The sequence below is a fragment of the Heteronotia binoei genome, chromosome 13, assembly GCF_032191835.1.
Source record: "Heteronotia binoei isolate CCM8104 ecotype False Entrance Well chromosome 13, APGP_CSIRO_Hbin_v1, whole genome shotgun sequence".
NCBI classification, from domain to species: Eukaryota; Metazoa; Chordata; class Lepidosauria; order Squamata; family Gekkonidae; genus Heteronotia; species Heteronotia binoei.
Window position 1 is genome coordinate 18,721,465 of NC_083235.1, and position 22,953 is coordinate 18,744,417.

Genomic DNA, 22,953 nt, shown 5'->3' on the forward strand with positions numbered 1-22,953 from the left:
GGCCTGATAGAAGCCCTCCAAGGACCTGATTCGGCCCCCGGGCCACATATTTGACTCCCCTGCTTTAAATGATCTAGCCCATCTTGCTCACAAAATCCAAGTATTCCCATGCTGCCCTGACCTGGATGGCCTAGACTAGCCCGATTCTGTCAGATCTTGGAAGCTAAATATGGTCAGCCCTTGATAGAACCTGGGCAGGTGACCGCCAAGGATGTCCAGGGTTGGCCCTGGTTAGTATCTTAATGGGACACCTTGAAGAAAATCCAGGGTTGGCCTAGCTAGTAACTGGACAGGAGACCACCAAGAAAGTCCAAGGGGAAACCATGACTGTTAAAGGGAGGCTACAACCAAGAAATCAGAAGGACATTGAGACTTGGAAGGGTAGAATGAAGAAACTAGAAAAGATCATTGAGTTGTAAGGGAGTGCTGATGATGACCAAACTCAAGATTGTATGTACTACAATATGCCCCATTACTATGATTGGATATGAAAGTTGAACAGTAAAGAAAGCTGAGAGTAAGAAACTAGATTCGTTTGAAATGTGGTGTTGGGTGAGACTTTTTATGGATACCACGGACCACCAAAAATAAATAAATGGCTTCTAGATCGTCAAACCTGGATTCCTTCTAGAAGCTAAAATACCCAGACTGAGGCTATTGTTCTTTGGTCACATTATCAGTAGATGAAAAGATGATAACGCTAGAAAAAGTCGAAGACAGCAGGAAAAGAAGAAGAACCAGCATGAGGTGGAAGCCACAAGGGCCTTCAGTTTGCAAGACCTGAGCAAGGCTGTTCATGACAGGACATTTTGGAGGTCATAATTCATAGTGTTGCTGTAACTTGGAAGTGACTTGACAGCACATAACCCACACTCAGCTCTTAAACTGGTAGGAAAGCAATGCACATCGGTAGTGTAGATATGTACATGGAGAATGGTATTCACTCTTTCCAGATCTGAGCATGGGATCCAATAAGCTTCATGTGCCTGACAGGAAGGTGTGTGACATCATAATCATGTGACTGGAAGTGGGTGAGGGAGAGTTAGGACTTCACCAATGTCAAGGTGAGGACCATGGGCAGCAAACCAAAAGAGCTGGGGGACAAGGCAAGTCACATAAGAGAAGCCATGTTGGATTAGGCCAGTAGCCCATCCAGACCAACACGCTGTCACACAGTGGCCAAAAAAACCATCAGGAGGTCCATCAGTGGGGCCAGGACACTAGAAGCCCTCCCACTGTTGCCTCCCCAAGCACCAAGAATACAGAGCATCACTGCCCCAGACAGAGAGTTCCATCAATACCCTGTGGCTAATAGCCACTGATGCACCTCTGCTCCATACGTTGATCCAATCCCCTCTTGAAGCCATCTATGCTTGTAGCCACCACCACCTCCTGTGGCAGTGAATTCCATGTGTTAATCACCCTTTGGGTGAAGAAGTACTTCCTTTTATCCGTTTTAATCCGACTGCTAAGCAATTTCATTGCGTGTCCATAAGTTCTTGTATTGTGAAAAAGGGAGAAAAGTCCTTCTTTCTATACCTTCTCTATCCCATGCATAATCTTGTAAACCTCTATCATGTCACCCCTCAGTCAATGTTTCTCCAAGCTAAAGAGCCCCAAGCGTTTTAACTTTTCTTCATCGGGAAAGTGTTCCAACCTGTTAATCATTCTAGTTCCCTTTTTCTGGACTTTTTTCAACACTATAATTGTACACCAAATGAGGCTGCATGAGGGTATACAACAGTGAGGGACAAGTCACGGGTCAGAGGGTTGGCCCAACACATCTTCTATGTTCAATGTAGACCAACATCTCCTATGTTCAATTGTCTTGCCTTTGGCGATGTTCTGTTCAGCAGATCTCGTGCCGTGGCCCTCTCTAATGCCTTTTCTCTCACTTAGAGCTGAGCTGCACAGATGATGATGACACAGAGGACTCTTCGCTTGACCAGGATGCTGTTATCGGCGCCCAGTCCAGAACCCGTTTCAGCCGGACGCCCGTGAAATATTCCCGTGCCTTCATCCCCAAAGTTTCCAGTCTGCCACTGCTGGCTGCCGCCCTGTCTGGCTCAGAGGCAATCAGCAGCCTCTTGGAGGTGGGTTCGAGCAGCCGCAGCTCCTCTCCGGACACCCGCGGGCGGCGTAAGCGCTTTGAGATCACTCCAGAGACTGCCAGGATAGTGGCCAAGCTCCAGCCTCAAAATGGAAACCAAAGTTGCTGTCCACCTGACGAGGTGACGCCACTGTAGGAAAAGCCTGCAAGGACATTGAGAGGGCACAAGGAAGAGCGTGAAGGAGCTTCTTTTTGAGAATACTAGAGACCCAGTTCTTGGAGAGGGTAATCCCTGCAGAGGCGGACTAGGTGGTTTTGGATAAACATCTGGAGCAGAGGTCCATCAGTGGCCATTAGCCACAGCGTATTGTTGGAACTCTCTGTCTGGGGCAGTGATGCTCTGTATTCTTGGTGCTTGGGGGGGGAGCACAGTGGGAGGGCTTCTAGTGTCCTGGCCCCACTGATGGACCTCCTGATGGCGCCTGGTTTTTTTGGCCACTGTATGACAGTGTTGGACTGGATGGGCCATTGGCCTGATCCAACATGGCTTCTCTCATGTTGTTATGGCTACCTCCATGTCCCCAAAGGCAGTCCTGAAAGCTGGAGAAGAAACTGCCCTGGCAGTTTCTCCCACACCTGGTTTTCTCTGGAGAGTTACCTGCCACCACCTGTTTTAAGTGTAATATGTAGAACTGTCCCCAAAGGAAGGGGAGGATCTGGAATTCAAGCTGGCGGCTAAAAACCTAGCGGTGCAAGCTCTGAAGAGGAGAGGGTGTTGATCCTCGAATTCTACTTCTATGGTATCGAAGGAAGAATTAAATTCTCTTGGGGGTGCTCAGGAAGCTGCGAAGCTGGGGAAAGGACAGTGGCGAAGCCCTCGGAGTCGCAGGACAGTGTTTTGGGAACCAGGGGAACTGAAAGCATGGCATCGCTGTTTGGGGATGCAATTCCCTTGAGGATTGTCGGGCAGTGATGCCAGCCTGGATGACTGTGGGGTGGGTTTTCAAACTGAGCAGAAAGGAAAAGGTGACACAGCTATGCTGAGAATATATAGCAGGGGATGGCGTTAAGACTGGCTGAATCAACTCTGCACTTTCTTTAACAAAAAAAAATCTGCATCTGGAAAGGTGAATTCTGCGACCTGTATAAATTACGCAAACCTGCATCTATCCCATTTTGCATAATTTATTCCACTTTTATGACGGTGCATAATTTATTCTACTCCTGACGTTCCTGGGGAAGGAGGCACTGAAATGTCATCTCTGGGAATCTTCGTTAGCCATCACCTCTGGCTCCTGAGATTTCAGCAGATGCTGCCCATACCACTTAGAATATGTTTTTTGTAACCCTAAGGACTAGAAACTTCCTTTTCTGGAAAAAAAATGAAAAACTGAGATCAGGAAACTACGTTTTGTATGCAGTATCATAGTCTGTATTTGTGTGGAATGTCAACTTACCTACAGCTCTGAGGAATCAGTTGTGCTTTGCCAACGATTTTGAACAAAAGTGCTACATTTGTTATACCCGGCAGAGTTAAAGGGCTTCCCCAGTTTCCAGTTTCCTCCCTATGTGTTTCTGTCTTTTCATTTTCTCCTTACTCCGCATGTGTTTTATTCCCTCTAGTGATCAACTCTATATTACAAAACTTTATGTCCGCATATCTCCCTGCAGATTCAAACTTCAGGTTTTTATGCTGGAAACAGGACCGGATCTATATGTTTTTCGAGGGGGGGGGATTAAAAAATGACGCCCCCTTATGGCCCTTATTGGGGAGGGACGGTGGCTCAGTGGTAGAACATCTGCTTGGGAAGCAGAAGGTCCCAGGTTCAATCCCTGGCATCTCCAAAAAAGGGTCCAGGCAAATAGGTGTGAAAAAACCTCAGCTTGAGACCCTGGAGAGCCACTGCCAGTCTGAGAAGACAATACTGACTTTGATGGACCAAGGGTCTGATTCAGTATAAGGCAGCTTCATATGTTCATATGGTCCCATAGAATACAATGGGCTCTATGCCCAATTTGGCACACACCCCGTCTGTTGGAGCCTGGGGAAATCATCCTCCTCTGCCCCCCCCCCCCCCCCCCCCCCAGATCTGGCCCTGGCTGGAAATAAAGCAATGTATTATCAAATTGACTACTACAGTGAGCAAAAAACGTGCAGAACAGGGGGGGAAATGGAAGCAACTGGAACGCACAGGAGAGCAAAATGAGAATGTGGTAAAGCTCAAAGTGAGACAAAGCCCTTGGTTGTAAGCAGTGTTACCTCTAAGCTGAGTCGGTGTGAGCCAGCTCACAGATTTTTAGCCTCCAGCTCCCACATTTTTGTCTTAGCTCAGGAAGGATGACCCCAGAGCACACATTTATGCAGTAGCTCACAACTTTAATGCCAGTAGTTCACAACTCTAATACCAGTAGCTCACAGAGCAGAATTTTTGCTCACAAGACTCTGCAGCTTAGAGGGAACATTGGTTGTAAGAATGCCCAGCTGCAAGGATGAGTGAGCAGTTGCTTGAGATGCTGGCATATTATAGATTTTTTTTTTAAGTATAACTTTTGCTGGTGCACTTACAGTGAGTTTCCCATGAAGACATTACGTTCATGCTGAAAACTGCATGCCCATGTCTATGGCAGCAGATGCAATCAGTATGTGCAAGGGAATCCTTCCGCCTTTTCCTTCCCAGGGTCTGTAACTCCTTCCTCACTTGCTGTATGTTGCCAGCTCCTGGTTGGGAAATTCCTGGAGATTTGGGGGTGGAGTCTGGGAAGGGACCTCAAGGGGATATAATGTCGTAGAGTCTAAAACAGCCATTTTCTTCAGGGGAATGTATCTCTCCCACCTGGAGGTAGGTTGTAATTTTGGGAGATCTCCAGGCCCCTCCTGGAGGTTGGAAACCCTAGCTGTGAGGCAAACGTGGAGTCTTGCTGATCCCAACAGGAGAGGATGGGGTGGAGATAAGGTTGCCAGCCTCTAGGAGAGTCAGTCCGGGGTAGTGGTTAAGTGTGCGGACTCTTTTCTGGGAGAACCGGGTTTGATTCCCCACTCCTCCATTTACAGCTGCTGGAATGGCCTTGGGTCAGCCATAGCTCTCATAGAGTTGTCCACCTACCTCACAGGGTGTCTGTTGCGAGGGAAGAAGATAATGGAGACTGTAAGCCACTGAGACTGATTCAGAGAGAAGGGCAGGGTATAAATCTACAGTCTTCTTCAGGCGGACCCTGGAGATTTCCAAGGGTTACAAGAGAGGCTATAGAGATCAGTTCCCTGGGAGAAAATGACTGCTTTGGAGGGTGGACTCTTTGGCATTATATCCTGCCAAGCTCCCTCCTCTCCCCAAACCCCGCCCTCCCAAGGCTCCACCTCCAAATCTCCAGAAATTACCCAACCCAGAGTCAGCAACTCTACAGGAAGAACATGATTAGGAAGGAAAATGCATTGGAGGAGCCCATGGAAACGTCATTTCCTGCTTCAATGGCAAATGTCAACATCCATGTGTGATGGCTGGGCTTCAGGGTGGTACCTGGACTTATTTGTACTCACTTGTAAACCTGGTGGCTATTGTGGGGGAGGGTTTCCCACCTTCTTCCTAGGTGGTGAAATATTGTCTGTCTTCCTCCTGTTGGTACATATTGCATATATGCCACTTCCTGTGCATACGTGGAGCTCAGCATAAACAAAGCAGCTCTTTGTTTATCAGCCAGTTTGGTGTAGTGGTGAACTGTGCGGACTCTTATCTGGGAGAACCGGGTTTGATTCCCCACTCCTCCACTTGCACCTGCTGGAATGGCCCGGAAGGAGATAAAGGAGATTGTAAGCAGCTGTGAGACTCTGATTCAGAGAGAAGGGCGGGGTATAAATCTGCAGTCTTCTTCTTCTTCTCTTAGAAGAAGGAAAGGCTGCAAGGTGCTCTAACCAGGAAAGGTATGGCAACACGGGATACCTCTGCACTGGGACGTGAGGGCGATCTGGCTGCGACATCTGTTACCCCATTGATCGCCAGGGTTGAGTTGGCTGATCTGGCTGGCTAAGCGGGTGTCCCCTACCTCCCTCATTGCTCCATGTGCGTCCCTCCTGAAGCTGCACACTTGGTGGAAGAGGACGACCATCCCAGATAGAAGGAGTGTACCATTCTTCGGTCAAGGGTATACAATAGCTGTGCTCCCCAGCTAGAACCACCTCCAAATCCTTTGCACTGGTGTCCCATAGCTCTAGGCTTCCCAACCCCCCCGCTCTGGCGGGGGACTTCTGGGTTCGCAGCCTAATCTCCCGCCCCCCAGAAATCGGGAAGCGGGGGTGGAGGGGTGGAGGGGGGGGAGAACATACCTGCAGGCTTCATATTGTTGAGATCCTGAGCCGTTTGTAAAATGTGTGGCCCCTTTAAGGCTGGGCAGGAAGCAGGAAGAGCTTCGGAGAACAGCCCCTCCCTTTTTTTCCTTTCGTTTTCTCAGCAAGTAGAGTTCTCCAATCTGGTAAGTATTTGTGTGTGTGAGAGGGAGGGGGTAGGGGATTCCCTGGTTTGGAGGCCCTCCCCCCCTTTAGAAAGCGTGGGGGGGAGGGAAATGTCTACTGGGCACTCTATTATTCCCTATGGAGAACGATTCCCATAGGGAATAATAGAGAATTGATCTGTGGGTATTGGGGGCTCTGGGGGGGCTATTTTTTGAGGTAGAGGCACCAAATTTTTAGTATAACATCTAGTGCCTCTCCCCAAAATACCCCCCAAGTTTCAAGAAGATTGGACCAGGGGGTCCAATTCTATGAGCCCCAAAAGATGGTGCCCCTATCCTTCATTATTTCCTATGGAAGGAAAGCATTGAAAAGGTGTGCCGTCCCTTTAAATGTGATGGCCAGAACTCCTTTGGAGTTCAATTATGCTTGTCACATCCTTGTTCCTGGCTCCACCCCCAATGTCTCCTGGCTCCACCCCAATGTCTCCTGGCTCCACCCCCAAAGTCTCCTGGCTCCGCCCCCAAAGTTCCCAGATTTTTCTTTAATTGGACTTGGCAACCCTACATAGCTCCCCCCACCTCTCAAAAGCAGAAAGTGATGCAAATTAGTTTGAAGGGGGGGGGGGTTGAGAGTCTATAATTAAACAAAGAGTGGGGGTTATGTGTGGTGGCTTAGTCTTCCCAACTTCCACCCACCAAATAAATCTGTATTTAATGTTCAATACTATACGGCAGACAAAATTATATTTTTGTCAGCCTGCTCGCTGCACTTTTCCTGAAGTTCTCGTTATTTTGTCTGGCTCAAGCCTAGCCCGCCAACAATGTGAAGAGATTACTTGCCCTAGGGATGCCAGCCTCCAGGTGGGCAAGATAAGGTAATGCACTGCGTGAACAATATAAAGAGGGCTTTTCTTTTGTAGAAAAAGCTCAGTAGAAACTTATTTGCATACTAGGCCACACCCCCTGACGTAACCATTGTTTTACACAGGGCTTTTCTTATAGAAAAAAGCCTAGCAGGAACTGATTTGCCACACTCCTGGTGCCAAGCCAGCCGAAAGTGCATTCCCGATCAAAAAAAGCCCTGAACATAGACAAAGTATACCGATATTTATGTACAAATTTATCTTTGTTAAATCCCAAGCCATCAAAGATGACGACTGCAGATTTATACCCTGCTCTTCTCTCTAAAGCAGAGACGCAGAGCGGCTTACAATCTCCTATATCTTCTCTGCCCACAACAGACACCCTGTGAGGTGGGTGGGGCTGAGAGGGCTCTCACAGTAGCTGCCCTTTCAAGGACAACTCCTGCGAGAGCTATGGCTGTCCAAGGCCTTTCCAGCAGCTGCAAGTGGAGCAGTGGGGAATCAAACCCAGTTCTCCCAGATAAGAGTCCGTGCATTTAACCACTGAACCAAACTAGCTCTCGGGAAGGTAATGTTCATAATTCAATCACATCCAGCACTTTTTTTGTAGCAGGAACTCCTTTGCCTATTAGGCCACACCTCCCTGATGTAGCCAATCCTCCTGGAGCTTACAGTAGGCCTTGTACGAAGAGCCCTGTAAGCTCTTGGAGGATTGGCTACATCAGGGAAATGTGGCCTAATAGGCAAAGGAGTTCCTGTTACAAAAAAGGCCCTTGCACCAGGTGTTTGGAAAGGTGGTTGTGGCTCAGTGGGAGAGCATCTGCTTGGCATGCAGAAGGTCCTAGATTCAATCCCCGGCATCTCCAGTTGAAAGGGCCGCCAGGTGGTAGGTGAAGTGCCAGACCTCCGCCTGAGACCCTGGAAAGCTGCTGCCAGTCTGAGTAGACAAGACTGACTTTGATGGATCAAGGGTCTAATTCAGCAAAGGCAGTCTCATGTGACTCAAATACCCACTCACTTGGTATGCATTGAGTTTCTTTTTTTCCAAAACTGCATGCCTGAAAATGCTGCTGATCCAAACCGATTGAGTCTTTAACGTTGCTAAGGACTACTTAGGCGAGCCCTGAATGCTAGGAGGTGGGGTTTTTTTAAGGGTTTGTATATGGCAGATTTATACGATTGGCGACTTATTTAGCTGTCGTTTAAACCATTTTCTGCCTGCGACCGAAGTATTGACAGCAAAGCGTGGGAGTAGATAGAGCTCAGTTGGGCTGCATCAGGATGTCCCTACCTGAAATGCCAAATGTGCTACATTGCTGTGTTAGGAAGGGACTCGGTAAAGTGACCAGAGTCGTCAATTCCCAGTTGGGAGCAGGAGATCCCTCAGTTTGGAGGCCCCTCCCCCTTCAGGATTATCAGAAAGCGGGGGTAGGGATTCAGCTCCTGGGCTGCCTGTTTGACACCCCTGCCCTAGAGAACTGCTGCCTGTCTGAGTAGACAATGATAGACCACTGGTCAGGTTCAGTGGAAGGCAGTTTCATGTGTTCAACTAAAAGAGAAGCCATTCCATAGCCAGGCAGTCCATGTCCAGTTCTCTTGCAAAGGAATTTCAAAGAGAGACTGGAAAGACAGACTGCTGAATTGCAACTGCTAATGAAGCTCAAAGCAGCCCCGTGGCACACAGAGGTAAAATGCAGTCCTGCAGTTCAAGTTTCGTTCACGAGCTGAGTTCAATCCCGGGGGAAGCTGGGTTCAGGTAGCCGGGCTCAAGGTTGACTCAGCCTTCCATCCTTCTGAGATCGGTAAAATGAGTCCCCAACTTGCTGGGGGTCACGTGTAGATGACTGGGGAAGGCAATGGCCAACCACCCCGTAAAAAGTCTGCCAAGAAAACATCAAGATGTGACATCATCCTATAGGTCGGTAACATCTCAGTGCTTGCACAGGGGGCTACCTTTACCTTTAATGAAGCTCAAGACAATGCATCCTCCTGGACTTAATTGAGACCTAGGTTTCCTGTCTCATTACCAATACTGATTTCTCTACACCTACTACCCTCTGCATATCTCACCAAATCCAACCACATCTGCTATTGCCATTCATCTGCTATTGTCATTTGGCATCTGAAATCACTCTACTCTCCAGTTATGACAGATGGACTCTCATTCTAGCTGTATCTGAAGAAGTGAGAAGTGACTCATGAAAGCTCATTTCCTGCCACAAATTTGTGTTTGTCTTGAAGATGCTACTGGGCTGTTGCTATTTTCTACATGTCCATGATCAATCATCCTCAATTCAGAATTCTGCTCTCGGAGCATAAGCTGTGATCTGCGCACACTTCCTTGGACTTTTCGGTGGAAGGAGTTAATTCGTATGTGCATTGGGTTCTGCTGCTGCAATCAATGTTTGCAGCCCCAAAGTGAGTCAGTGAGCACGGGAGAAGAGTCTGCTGTCATTTGTTTTGCATTAGACAGCACTACACAGTCCAGCTGGTTCCCAAGTATATGCATAAGTCCATGCACTGAACCTTCTATGATATATCCATAATCTCCCAGCAGAGAGAGCGTGCCAGAGGGTATTTGTGTTCCATAAATTCCATCCTGGGATGTGAGGAAATAGCAGAATCCCAGATAAGTAAACGGACATATTTCTTATGATCTAAGCCAGAAATCCTTCTAACTTAAGGGTGGGGGGGAGGCTGTTTAAAAAGCCTGAATGTTCATTCTGAACACAGAAAGCTGCCTGATGCTGATTTGTACCATGAGTTCATCTAAATCAGTATTGTCTGCACCAGGGGTGGAATTCTAGCAGGAGCTCCTTTGCATATTAGGCCACACATCCCTGATGTAGCCAATCCTCCAAGAGCTTACGAGGCTCTTTCTTGTAAGCTCTTGAAGGATTGGGCTACATCAGGGGGTATGGCCTAATATGCAAAGGAGCTCCTGCTAGAATTCCACCCCTGGTCTGCACTGGTTGGCAGATGCTCTCCAGGGTTGATGGTTGCAGTCTTTCACTCAGGACATTTTTTGTTGTAGCAGGAACTCCTTTGCATATTAGGCCACACACCTCTGATGTAGCCAATCCTCCGAGAGCTTACAAGGCTCTTTGTACAGGGCCTACTGTAATCTCCAGTAGGATTGGCTGCATCGGGGGGGGGGGGGGTGGCCTAATATGCAAAGGAATTCCTGCTACAAACAAAGCCCTGATAACAACTATTGGATCTTTTCAACGAGATGCTGGCAACTAAGAGCCTTTGCATGCAGGCCACAGCTTCTTCCCTTCTCAGCTCTAAAACAAAGCAAAGGCCTTTAGCATGGGTGGCACATCTCATGCATGTCCAGCTTGAAGTCAAACTGATCAAAGAATCAGAGGTCTCATCTAATGTGAAGTCAAGGATCAGTACCACGATGTAGGGTTGCCAGCCTCCAGGTGGGACCTAATGATCCCCTGGAATTAACATCGATTTCCAGACTACAGAGATCAGTCCCCCCCCCCCCCCGAAAATAGCTCCTTTGAAGCTGTTATACCCCACTGAGGTCCCTCTGCTCCCCAAACCCTGCGCTTTCCAAACACCACATGCAAATCTCTATCCAGACTTGGCAACTCTGACCACATGGGGTCCTTCCAGATCTTTAAAGGAAGTACTTTCCAGATCTTTAAAGGAAGGGACTGGAGAAGTAAATGTAAAAAGAGGAGCTTTGGAGGCGCTTTCCCTCATTGTCCATTCAACAAGCAAGCATGGCCACAATCAGTGAAGAAGAAGGCTGGGTTAGAACTTAACCACGCACATTGCATGAGCCAAGCCAAGCATCCTGTTTGAAAACTTCATGTGTAATCACAGCATGTAAGAGACTCAGAGATAGGCTGTTATGCTGGCAAGCTATCGCACAGCGGCATCCTGGTGCCAGTGAGATGCTGAATGTGTGCAACATTGCACTTGTCAGTTCTTTGGAACTGCTGGCAGTTGCAGCCCAAAGATGACGCTACCATGAGGCAAGGTGAGGTGGCCACACCAAGCAGCAGATATTGGGCACTACTGAGGCAGATAAAGTTAGGGCTGGCAAGCCCCTGGTCTGGGCTGGGGTTCTCCCGCCTGGGAGATTCCCGCCTGGGAGGTTCCCAACCCGCCGGCCCACACTCCAGTGAGGGGAACCTCCCCCAAGGTCGCCAGCGTGATGACATCACCCGCGAGTGATGTCATTGTGCCAGCAACATTGTGTGCTGGTTGCTCTACACGTTTCCACGAAACCTCTATGGTTTTCCCGAATGCTCTGGCAATTTGGGAGGGAGAACTCTATGGTACAATAGGTGCCATAGAGTTTTTCCCTCCCAAATTGTCAGAGCATCTGGGAAAACCATAGAGTTTTCCCAAAAACGCCTAGAGAGGCGCAACGTAGCCAGTGTGATGACATCACTCACCAGAGGCTGGGGGGGACTTGGCAACCCTAGATGGAGTCTAGTCAGTAGCACCGATCCATGAGAAGGGTTCCCATTTGCCCCCTTATGGCGGAGAGACGCTGAGCCAGTTGCAGGCTTTGCCTACCGGTGCTTAGCCCATTGATGAGCAAAAACTGAGGCCAAGGTGCGATCATCATAAAAGGTGAAGGTAGACCCTTGTGTAAGCACCAGTCATTTCTGACTATGGGATGACGTTGCTTTCACGTTTTCACGGCAGACTTATTACGGGGTGGTTTGCCATTGCCTCCCCAGTCATCTACACTCCCCCCCCCCCCAGCAAGCTGGGTACTCATTTTACCGACCTCGGAAGGATGGAAGGCTAAGTCAACTTGGAGCTGGCTACCTGAACCCAGCTTCTGCCGGGATCGAACTCAGATCATGAGCAGAGTTTGGACTGCAGCACTGCAGCTTTACCACTCTGAGCCACGGGCAATCATCATGGGGAGTTTTAAATACTGGGTTCGATGCATGAGGAGTCTTGTTGCATCGTGATCAAAGCTCTTTATTAGTGATACAGCATGTTACTGGTAAACCTAAGACTGGAGAACTGGGCCAGTGGAGCCAATTATATACAGTACTGGTTCCTGTGCTTGAATGCCATTGGATAATTTGAACCAGCAGGGGGCTTCCTATTGGTCAGGGGAAGCAGAAATTTGGATCCTGCTTCCCATTGTTTCAGTGTCCCCCAAACTCAGTCTTTCAGGCTCCAATGAGCCAGGCAGGCACTAACAACCCAACTTCTCAGCAATGTATCACGGACATAACAGGGAGAAAAAGAAAAAGGCCTTGTCTTCTTACAGGAGGTTCTAGCCATAGAGTTCCTGATGATTCCTAGAGCTACCTGTTGCAATCACCAATAGGGTCTTACTGTGCCTGGAGGGGGGGGACTTTGGTGGGCATTCCGGGGATGGGCAGGAATGTTGTGCCAGGGACGCTCAAGTATCGGGGCAAATTCTATGGGGTTTTTGGCTTTGAAAACATAAAGTTTGCCCAAACATCAGAGCATCCCCACACTACATCCTCAGAACGATGAGTCATGACATCACTTCCGGGTAATGTCATTGCATTGGGGACGTTGCGCAGCAATCTTTTTATTTAGGGGTGAGGCTTCCCCCGCTGGACAGTTGGGCAGCACTGGGCTAAAGCCCTGCAAATAAGGGGGTTCCTCAGCATTGCTGGGGGAATGACAACCCTAATCACTGAAAACAATAAGGTTTGGGAGCAATTCCTAAAGCTACACTTCCCCACGTTCTGGTAACACCAGGAACTCGATGATAAGTATAATATAGTGGGTTCAACGCAAGGAGAAGGCGCTGGTGTAGTGATCATAGGGGAGGGACGGTGGCTCAGTGGTAGAGCATCTGCTTGGGAAGCAGAAGGTCCCAGGTTCAATCCCCGGCATCTCCAACTAAAAAGGGTCCAGGCAAATAGGTGTGAAAAACCTCAGCTTGAGACCCTGGAGAGCCGCTGCCAATCTGAGAAGACAATACTGACTTTGATGGACCAAGGGTCTGATTCAGTATAAGGCAGCTTCATATGTTCATATGTTTATTAAGTACAGCATGGTAATGGCTGAACTCAAAGACTGCTGAACTGGGCCAGCGGGGCCAACTATATACACTTCAAGGTTCCTGGATGCCATTGGATCATTCAAACCAGCAGGGGGCTCGTGATTGGAGCAGGGCAGCGGGGATTGGGATCCTCCTGCCCATTGTTCCTGAGTCCCCAAGCTCAGTCATGCAGGCTCCACTGAACCAGGCAGGAACACTACTAAGAACATACGCATTAGTCCACATACACAACAGTAAGAGATTCATGTAAACAGATGAGGCCTTATTTTTTAAAAAAATATTTATCCCAGGAAGTTGCCTCCCCCCCCCCCCAACCCTTTCACCTCCTTGCCTAGAAGCTATGGTGTACTGTAGATTCTGCCCGCTGAAGCAGCCATTTTTCTCCAGGGGAGCTGACCTCTGTAGTCCAGAGAGCAGATGTAATTCCTGGCGATCTTCAGAGGCCAACTGGAGGTTGGCAGCCCTGCCTTTGGTCCCTAAAATGAGGTTTTTTCCGTCCTCCTGCAGGCCGCTCAGCTACCCAAAACCCAGTGGAAACGAACCAGAGCTTGGCAACAGCAAACAAATATTTCCCTGTAGAAACCACCCCCTTGTGGAGGGGAAATGTTCTCACTTTTAGGCTGCTCATTCCAGCCCAGCTCTCTCTTCTGGGGTGACGGAGGTGTTGAGTTTACTGCCTGGCTCCAGCGCTGCCAGGGTCTCACACGTGTGGGAGAAGGCGCCTTCTAATGTTTGGATTCATGATGCGGGCCGTCTGCCTCCTCTGAACCTTGCTATGAGTCTTCCCAGGGAGCCGTTGCGGATAAATATCCACTCGGCATTCTCCTTGAATGAAACTTGGCTGGGAGGGAAGAAAGGCCTTCCAGCTTGACCTGCCGCTTGCGGTGATGCGCACAGTGCCAATTTCAACTGTCTTTTAAAAAGAAAATATGACCGTCGCTGGGTAATTTAAAGAAACACACAGAAGCTGGCAGCTGAAAGTGCCTCAGGAAGCTTTCCATTACCTAAGCAGGGCACAGAGGCCTCCCTAAAACACATGCAAGAAAGAAAGAAAGAAAGAAAGAAAGAAAGAAAGAAAGAAAGAAAGAAAGAAAGAAAGAAAGAAAGAAAGAAAGAAAGAAAGAAAGAAAGAAAGAAAGAAAGAAAGAAAGAAATGTTGTTGTTCAGTTGCACAATCGAGTCCGACTCTTTGCGACCCCATGGACAAAGTCACACCAGGCCCTCCTGTCTTCCACCATTCTCCGAAGTCTGCCCAAATTTGTGTTTGTTACATCAGTAACACTGTCCAGCCATCTCATCTTTTGTCATCCCCTTCTTCTTTTGCCTTCTGTCTTTCCTAGCATCAGGATCTTCTCCAGGGAGCGCTCCCTTCTCATTGGGTGGCCAAAGTATTTGAGCTTCAGCTTCAGCATCTGACCTTCCAGGGAACAGTCTGGGTTGATTTCCCTTAGGACTGACTGATTTGATCTTATTGCAATCCAAGGGACTCTCAAGAGTCTTCTCCAGCACCACAGCTCAAAAGCATCTATTCTTCTGCGCTCGGCCTTCCTTATGGTCCAGCTCTCACAGCCATACATTACTACTGGGAATTCCATCGCTTTGACTACACGGACTTTTGTTGGCAGGCTGATGTCTCTACTTTTTATTATACTGCCCAGGTTCGCCATAGCTGTCCTCCCAAGGAGCAAAACGTCTTTTAATTCCGTGGCTACAGTCACCATCTGCAGTGATCTTGGATCCCAAAAATTTGAAGTCTGTCACTACTTCCATGTCTTCCCCTTCTATTTGCCAAGGTGTGATGGGGCCGGATGCCATGATCTTATATTTTTTGATGTTGAGTTTCAAGCCTACTTTTGTGCTCTCCTCTTTCACCCTCAACGAGAATTTATACCCCACCTTTAACTTGAAGTCTCAGAGCAGCTTACAAGCCCCTTCCTTCCCTCTCCCTACAACAGACACCCTGTGGGATAGATGGGGCTGAGGGAGCTCTGAGAGAACTGCCCTTGAGAGAACTTGTGGCTGACCCCAGGTCACCCAGTTCTTCAGATTAGAATCCACCACTCTTAACCACTACACCAAACTGGGCAGTTCTTAACCTCTCTTTTTTGATGACCCAGTTCTTCAGATTTGATGACCCAGTTCTTTTTTGGTCACCCAGTTCTTCAGATTAGAATCCACCACTCTTAACCACTACACCAAACTGGGCAGTTCTTAACCTCTCTTTTTTGATGAAAGAGAAAGACTACCTGAAGAAAACCAGCACATTTCTGATCTCCTGGACTTTGCAGAGAGAGAAAAGATTCAGGGTCAGCTCACCGCAATATGCAGAGAACTTATAAGTGCTGGATATGAATGCTTTGAGAGGTTTTAAAAAAAAAAAACACAAGGTGCGGTTGCCAGGGAACAGCTGCCGGTACTACATACTCAGTTCCAACTTTCTAAGAATTATTATGGGGACTAAAAGCCTCAAAGGTGAAAGGCAATTAAATATTTTTATTTTGCCATCAAGGCACAACTGACTTATGGTGACCCTGTAGGGTTTTCAAGGCAACAGATGTTCAGAGGTGGTTTTGCTGTTGCCTGCCTCTTTATCATGACCCTGGTATTCTTTGAAGGTCTCCCATCCAAGTCTAACGAGGGCTGACCCTGCTTAGCGTTCAAGATCTGACAAGATCAGGCTAGCCTGGACTATCCAGGTCTGGGTGAAATAATATCACATGACAGTTAATAGGAACAAAATGGATGACACAGACATCGCCTGTGAATCACAGAATAAAGAGCAGTACATGTTGCATACAGAGAAATGTAGGGTTGCCAGGTCCAATTCAAGAAATATCTGGGGATTTGGGGGGTGGAGCCAGGAGACTTTGAGGGTGGAGCCAGGAGACATGGGAGTGGAGCTGGAAGAAAGGTCGTGACAAGCATAACTGAACTTTCAATGCCTTCCCTACTTGGAAATAATGGATAGGGGCACCTTCTTTGGGGGCTCATAGAATTGGACCCCCTGGTCCAAGCTTTTTGAAACCTGCAGGGTGTTTTGAGGAGAGGTACCAGATGCTATGCTGCAAATTTGGTGCATCAATAAACAGGGGCCCTCCCGAGTCCCAGATACCCACAGATCAATTCTCCATTATTCCCTATGGGAATTGGTCTCCATAGGAAATAGTGAGTGCCCAGCAGAAATTTCCCTCCCCCTCTCCCCGCTTTCTGATGACCCTGAAGCAGAGGGAGGGCCTCCAAACCGGGAGATCCCCTGCTCCCACCTGGGGATTGGCAACCCTAGATGTGATATTTCTGAGTTTAAAATTATCCTCTAGTCTAGACGCAAAGCCTTTTCCTTTTCTTCTTACATTCCGGGGGTTCTTCTCTGCACCACCTTTGAGCTGTTAGCCTTGGAGAAAGCTGTTTTTTTATGACAGCTGTCGAACATCTGCAGCCTTGCAATGAGCCCTTTGCCACCGTTCAAGGTCCAAGGCTCCACAGATTCACTGCAAACACCTGTCTGGAGCTGGCCCTCAATTGGTTTATGAGCTGAGGAGTCTGGACCTGACCACTTTGGGCTGCAAATGAGTGGAAGGCTGTCTGTTGGAATGCTCCCCTATTGCAAAAGCAAATAAATCTCAAGAAAAACTGCCCTGCAGAGGTCAACGCTGTATTTTCCAGGGTGTGCCGTTTGCAGAAAGTTTTGAATGGGGAAGAGGGACCGTCAAGAACAAGTTCTACAGCTTGCTCCTGCAGAGCATGTAGAACAGCCCTCTTGGTGCTTATATTGAAAATGGGACACACTCTCTTTTAATTTTTTAATAAGAGGTAGCCTAAATCAGGTGTCCCCAAAATCTTTGAGCCTGTTTGCACCTTTGGAATTCTGACACGCAGTGTTGGGTGCAACTAAATGGCTACCACAGGAGGTGGAGCCAATCACAAAATGGCTGCCCCAAGTAGAGTCAAAACAAAATGGCTGCCACCGGAGGCGGAGCTACACATGCACAGGAAGCCCATGTGCAAATAGAATTTTAAAAATACTTAAGGGAAGAGTGGTGACAGAATAAAACCAACATGATGGCGGCAGCTCCAACTGAAAGAACTTATTTTAATGTGTAAAGCCCATCAAATCTTCAGTAATGCGTTTTGCAACTGGATGTTTGCTATCCTTAGTAAAAAATCCAGTTGCAAAACATATTGACCGATTTCGCATTAGCGTTTAACCCGAGGTGGCATCCCATTTTTCTCCAGGGCATTTGCTGAATTTCACACATGTTACTCCGCATCCTCCTTCTGATCCGCGGCTTAACCATTTCCACCGCGCGGTATCTGGATGCTCATTTTTGTGGAGTTTCCAAAAACCTGCGGATCCAACCTGCATCCATTTTATCATACATGAGGGTTGATCCAAGTGGGCAGCCGTGTTGGTCTGAAACAACAGAACCAGGTGGTAGACATTCACACCTTTAATCACGAACGCCATTCTTATGCTGGCAGCCTTGCTTGGGGGGGGGGGCGGAATCTCGCCCGTTCTCTCCCGCATCAGCCGTAGAACCGAGCAGTGCATTCACATAAGACTTCCAACATGTGCCCGCCCTTTTAAAAACATTTTTATTTGATTGCGTTACTACGCTATTTCACAGTGGCTAAATTCCGCCATCCATTAAATGCAACATGTTATCATACATAAGGGTTGATCCAAGTGGGCAGCCGTGTTGGTCTGAAGCAATAGAACACAGCGCTAGACGAGTGCACCTTTAAGACCAACTAAGTTTTATTCAGAAGGTAAGCTTTCGTATGCTCTTACGTAGACTGAGTTGCCTTGCTGCGTGTAGGCAAAATACCAGCACCTCCATCATGGAATAAAGGCATGCCACACTTTCAGTCTCAAGATTCTCCATTGTGAATGCAGATATTGCAATAGAAATGGCTGTGGGGGAGTGGATGGGTTCGTCTTTCAAAAACCTGGCACAGGATGCTAGAGCCAATAATAAACATCACACGTGATGCAGTTAGCCCGTGAAGAAAGGGGGGAGGGACCCCATTCACGTTACTTTTGTTATGTTGTTACATTGTTATGCAATAACGCAACCACGCATGCGCTTAAAAAAAGGGGGGGACTCAAATTTGATTGACATGACTTTGATGCCAATTCGATGCTAATGCGAAGACAGTTTGGCGTGGGGCTGCGTGCAAAGCGACCTCGCAAAAGAGACCCTGGTGCGAAATCCGCGAAAATGATCCGGAAAGAATCGCTCTGCAGATAAACGGTAGCAAACGCTAAATGCGAAACTGGTCACTATTTAGAATAGTGTGAACGTACCCATGGTCTCACGCTTTCTAAAAACACTTGGTGGAAGCCTGGAAAAGAGTTGGAAGGCAGCATGGTACCCATGCGCACTGTGTTAGAGATCCTTAGTCTAAATTAAGAACGTAACAGGACAACAATTTATATTTTTATCTATTTAAAACATTTCTATGCCACCTTTCTACCCAGAGTCCCCAAGAGGGTGAACATCAAACATGAAAACATTCCAACATTAAAAACATTTAAAATAATATATAAATATGATAATGCAATTTAAATATGTAAGCAGACATAACACCCAAACCCACCAAGGAGGAGGCCAATCGCAAGTATCGGAGGTGTGCCAAACGGAACCAGAAGGTCTGCACCTGCTGGCTTCTAAATAGGGTTGCCAATCCCCAGGTGGGGGCAGGGGATCCCCCAGTCTGGAGGCCCTCCCCCCGCTTCAGGGTCGTCAGAAAGCGGGGGGGGGGGCGGAAATGTCTGCTGGGAACTCTATTATTCCCTATGGAGATTTTCCATAGAAAATGATGGAGAATTGATCTGCGGACATCTGGGGCTAGGCTTCCCAACCCTCCCGCCCTGGCGGGGGACCCCAGGATTTCCACCCTCTTCCCCCGCTCCCCCAAAAAATGGAAGCGGGGGGAGGGGGAAACGGCACCGGGGAGCATGGCGAGCCGCCCGATCCTGGAGCCGGCGAGCCCGCTGCGCTGCTGCCGCCCCCTCCCCGCCCACCGCAGCTGCTCCTCCGAGATGGGCCCAGGCTGAGCCCATCTCAGAGGAGCAGCCAAGAGGCGGCAGCAGCGCAGGCAAAACCAGACTAGGGGAGGGCGAGGCAGGCCAGGAGCATGGCGAGCCGCGAATCCGGGCCCTTCTGCCTGCTGAAGCAGCCTGTCGGTCACTTCCGGGTTCCTGTCCTGCATCTCAACCTGTGTTATTAGTGACAGGCTGCTTCGGCGGGCCGCTGCGCCGGCCCCCTGGGTCCCACAACGATGAGACCGATGCCACAGGGACGGGCTCGAAACACTCTATAACCCCTCAAAAGAACAGCAGTCTAGCTCGCTTTCCCCGAGCCCTGCCGCCATAAGCCTCAAGGGGGCTCATTTTGCGGCATCTCCCGGCGGGAGGGTGGCACCCGCACGGGACACATATCAAATGAAAGAGGGGGCGCAGGGCTATCAGAAACAGCCGGTGGAGGGAGTCGGGAGACCACCCCACTGGGGGATCCACACCCCGAAAGTGATGAAGGTGGCGCAGATAGAGCCAACAGAGCAAACAGGACAAAATAAATAGGCTGCATTATGCAGCACAGTTGAGAAAGTGCCTTATCCCATATACTGATGAAGTATATACAGGATTTGAGAACAAAATTGTTTCCGGCAGTGATATTTGGGGGATTTTGGGGGATGTCACAGGAAGTGCTGTGAAGTCACTTCCTGTTTCCGGCAGTGGCATTTGGGGGAAATGATGTCATTTGGGGGAAGTGATGTCAGAGGAAGTGATGTCACTTCCCGTTTCCGGCAGGTGACGCGGGGAAATGATGTCACAGGAAGTGGTGTCACTTCCTGCTTCCGGCGGTGGCATGACATCACCGGAAGTGATGTCACCGGAAGTGCCGTCACTTCCTGTTTCCGGCGGCGCGCGCGCTTTGCGCGCACACACCCCTACCTTCCCCCCCCCCAGGTGTCCCTGGCTGGCCTTCAGACACTATGGTCACCCTAGTGACAAGCATAATTGAACTTCAAGGGAGTTCTGGCCATCACATTTAAAGGGACTGCACATCATTTAAAATGCCTTCCTTCCATAGGAAATAATGAAGGATAGGGGCACCTTCTTTTAGGGCTCATAGAATTGGACCCCCTGGTCCAATCTTTTTGAAACTTGGGGGGTATTTTGGGGAGAGGCACTAGATGCTATACTGAAAATCTGGTGCCTCTACCCCCCAAAACAGCCCCCCCCAGAGCCCCAGATAGGGTTGCCAAGTCCAATCCCAGAAATATCTGGGGACTTTTGGGGTGGAGCCAGGAGACTTTGGGGGTGGAGCCAGGAGACACTGGGGTGGAGCTAGGGGGAGGGGGGAAACAGCGCCGGGGAGCGTGGCAAGCCGCCCTCTCAGAGCGGGCGACGCCGCTGCACGGCTGCCGCCTCTTCTCCGCTCGCCGTGGCTGCTCCTCCGAGATGGGCTCAGGCTGAGCCCAGCTGGCGGGGGGAGGGGGAAAGCCTGTAAAACCGGGGAATCCCCCTCTGGGACCTGGGGATTGGGAAGCAGGAGCTCACAGGAGTGCAGATCCTGAACCTTTCTGATGACCCCCTCCTCCCCATCTACCTTGTCCATTGAATAGTAGGTGCAGCTGCATAACAATCCCTGGATTAGTAGAGAGGGCAGCCTGCTTTGCCATGCCCCCAGCAGCCCTCATTAACCCCTGGAGAAGGCCACACCACCCTTTCTACAACTCTTTTGTGGTTTCGGGTGGCTTGCTGGCCTTTTGACTGGGGGGGGCAGCCCAGGAGAGCCCCAGGCGAGCAAGGCCTGTTTGGGTTGGCTGGATCTCTAGCCAACCCAAGCAGGCCTCTTTCACCTGGGGCTCTCTTTTCTTGCATCAGGTTAGTTTTTGGCTGTTGGGGGTGGCATATGCTAATGAGTTATGCTAATGAGCTCCACCACCTATTTTTCTACAAAATAATCCCTGCCCAGATCCCAGCTGGAGACTGGCATCTCTACCTAGGCCATAGGCCCTATGCCCAGACCTCCAGAAATTGCCACCACAGAGCTGTCAACTCTAGGCCCACTACTCCCTTCTAATCTTCAGAGGGGAAAGGCTTTTTTCTGAGGGTTAGCAGAAAGGAGAAGCGGGCACCAAGGTCTCAGTAGGGCAGATCTCTCTCCCTGAGGTTGGCCACTACTGAAGCTGACAGACATCTTAGAAACACCCCACTAAAGGAGCCTCAGAATATATACATTTTTGCCTGTGAATCACATATCTATTAATTCAGTCCTGGACTCCTCAGCTGTGGCCTTGGATGATATCTCGGAGTCAGCAGCAGTCACCTTGAGGAGATGTGTGGTGTTTATGAAACCATGCCACGGCCCCGCTCTTTTCAACCCAAGAGCTCATTTTCTCTGGCACTGTTTCCTATTGTCAATGAAAACAAAAATTAGGCTGGATGCTGCCCTCCCCAAGCAGGCCGGTATCAGCTCACATAGTTTCAAACCACTCATGGTTTGGTCAAGGCTCAGCGGGGTGGAAACAAAGGAAACAATCCTCGTAACTAAATTCCATATGCCTTTTTTTTTTTGGCAAGAATTATGTCTGCAAAACACAGATTTCTCTCCAGCAGGTCTAATGATGGATGACTGAAGAGGCCAAAAAATCTTTTAAACGGGCCTTCTGAAGCTTAATGTCTGAAGACAGAAGAAGAAGATGAAGCCGCCTAATGGTTTTAATTATTTATTGCTGAATTGTTTTAATGGTTTCAAATGTTGTGCTCCGCCCTGAGACCATTTGCAGGAAAGGGCGGAATATGAATTAACTAAAAAAACATAAATAAATAAATAAATATTAAGAAGAAGAGTGGGAGGAGCAGGTTACACTCCCTCCCTTCACTTGGAGTTTCAGAGTGGCTTACAGTCTCCTTTCTCTTCCCCTCCCTACAACAGACACCCTGTGAGGTAGGTGGGGCTGAGAGAGCTCTGACAGAAACTGCTCTTGAGAAAACAGCTCTGTGAGAACTGAGCCTGACACAAGATCGCCCAGCAGCTGCATGTGAAGGAGTGGGGAATCAAACCCAGTTCTCCTAGATTAGAGTCCACCACTCTTAACCACTACACCAAACTGGCTCTCTACACCAAACGAAGGCACTGAGTGAGGGCCTTTGACCAAGGGCAAAGCAGGGTTGCCAAGTCTGTGCTGAAAAATACCTGGAGGCTTTGGGGGTGGATCTGTGAGTGGGCAGGGTTTGGGGAGAGGAGGGGTCTCTGCATGGTCCAATGCCAGAGAGTTCACCCTTCAAAGCAGCCATTTTCTCCACAGGAGTTGATCTCTGCCACCTGGAGATCAGTAGTAAAAGCAGATTTCCAGGCCTCACCTGGAGGCTGGCAACCTTAGCCAGCAAAAGCATTTCCCTGACAAAACAGGCAGGGGACTCTCAATGATGTTCCATTGGGGATGCACCTCCCAACATGACCTCCAGATGAACTGTTCTGTGTCACCTGGAGATCAAATGTCATCCCAGGACATCTCCAGCCACCCCCTGGAAGTCGGCAACCCTACAATAGGCT

At 48.9% G+C, this 22,953-nt stretch overlaps 1 protein-coding gene across 1 annotated transcript in view; it reads left to right on the forward strand.

Moving 5' to 3' along the window:
- GMIP (GEM interacting protein) overlaps positions 1-2,266 on the forward strand; it is a 104,017-nt gene extending 101,751 nt beyond the window's left edge. The window contains exon 22 of the mRNA XM_060253428.1: positions 1,900-2,266. Coding sequence (XP_060109411.1) covers positions 1,900-2,246 — 347 coding nt within the window. The 3' untranslated portion in view covers positions 2,247-2,266. The remainder of the gene's footprint in view (positions 1-1,899) is intronic.
- Positions 2,267-22,953: the final 20,687 nt, after the last annotated feature.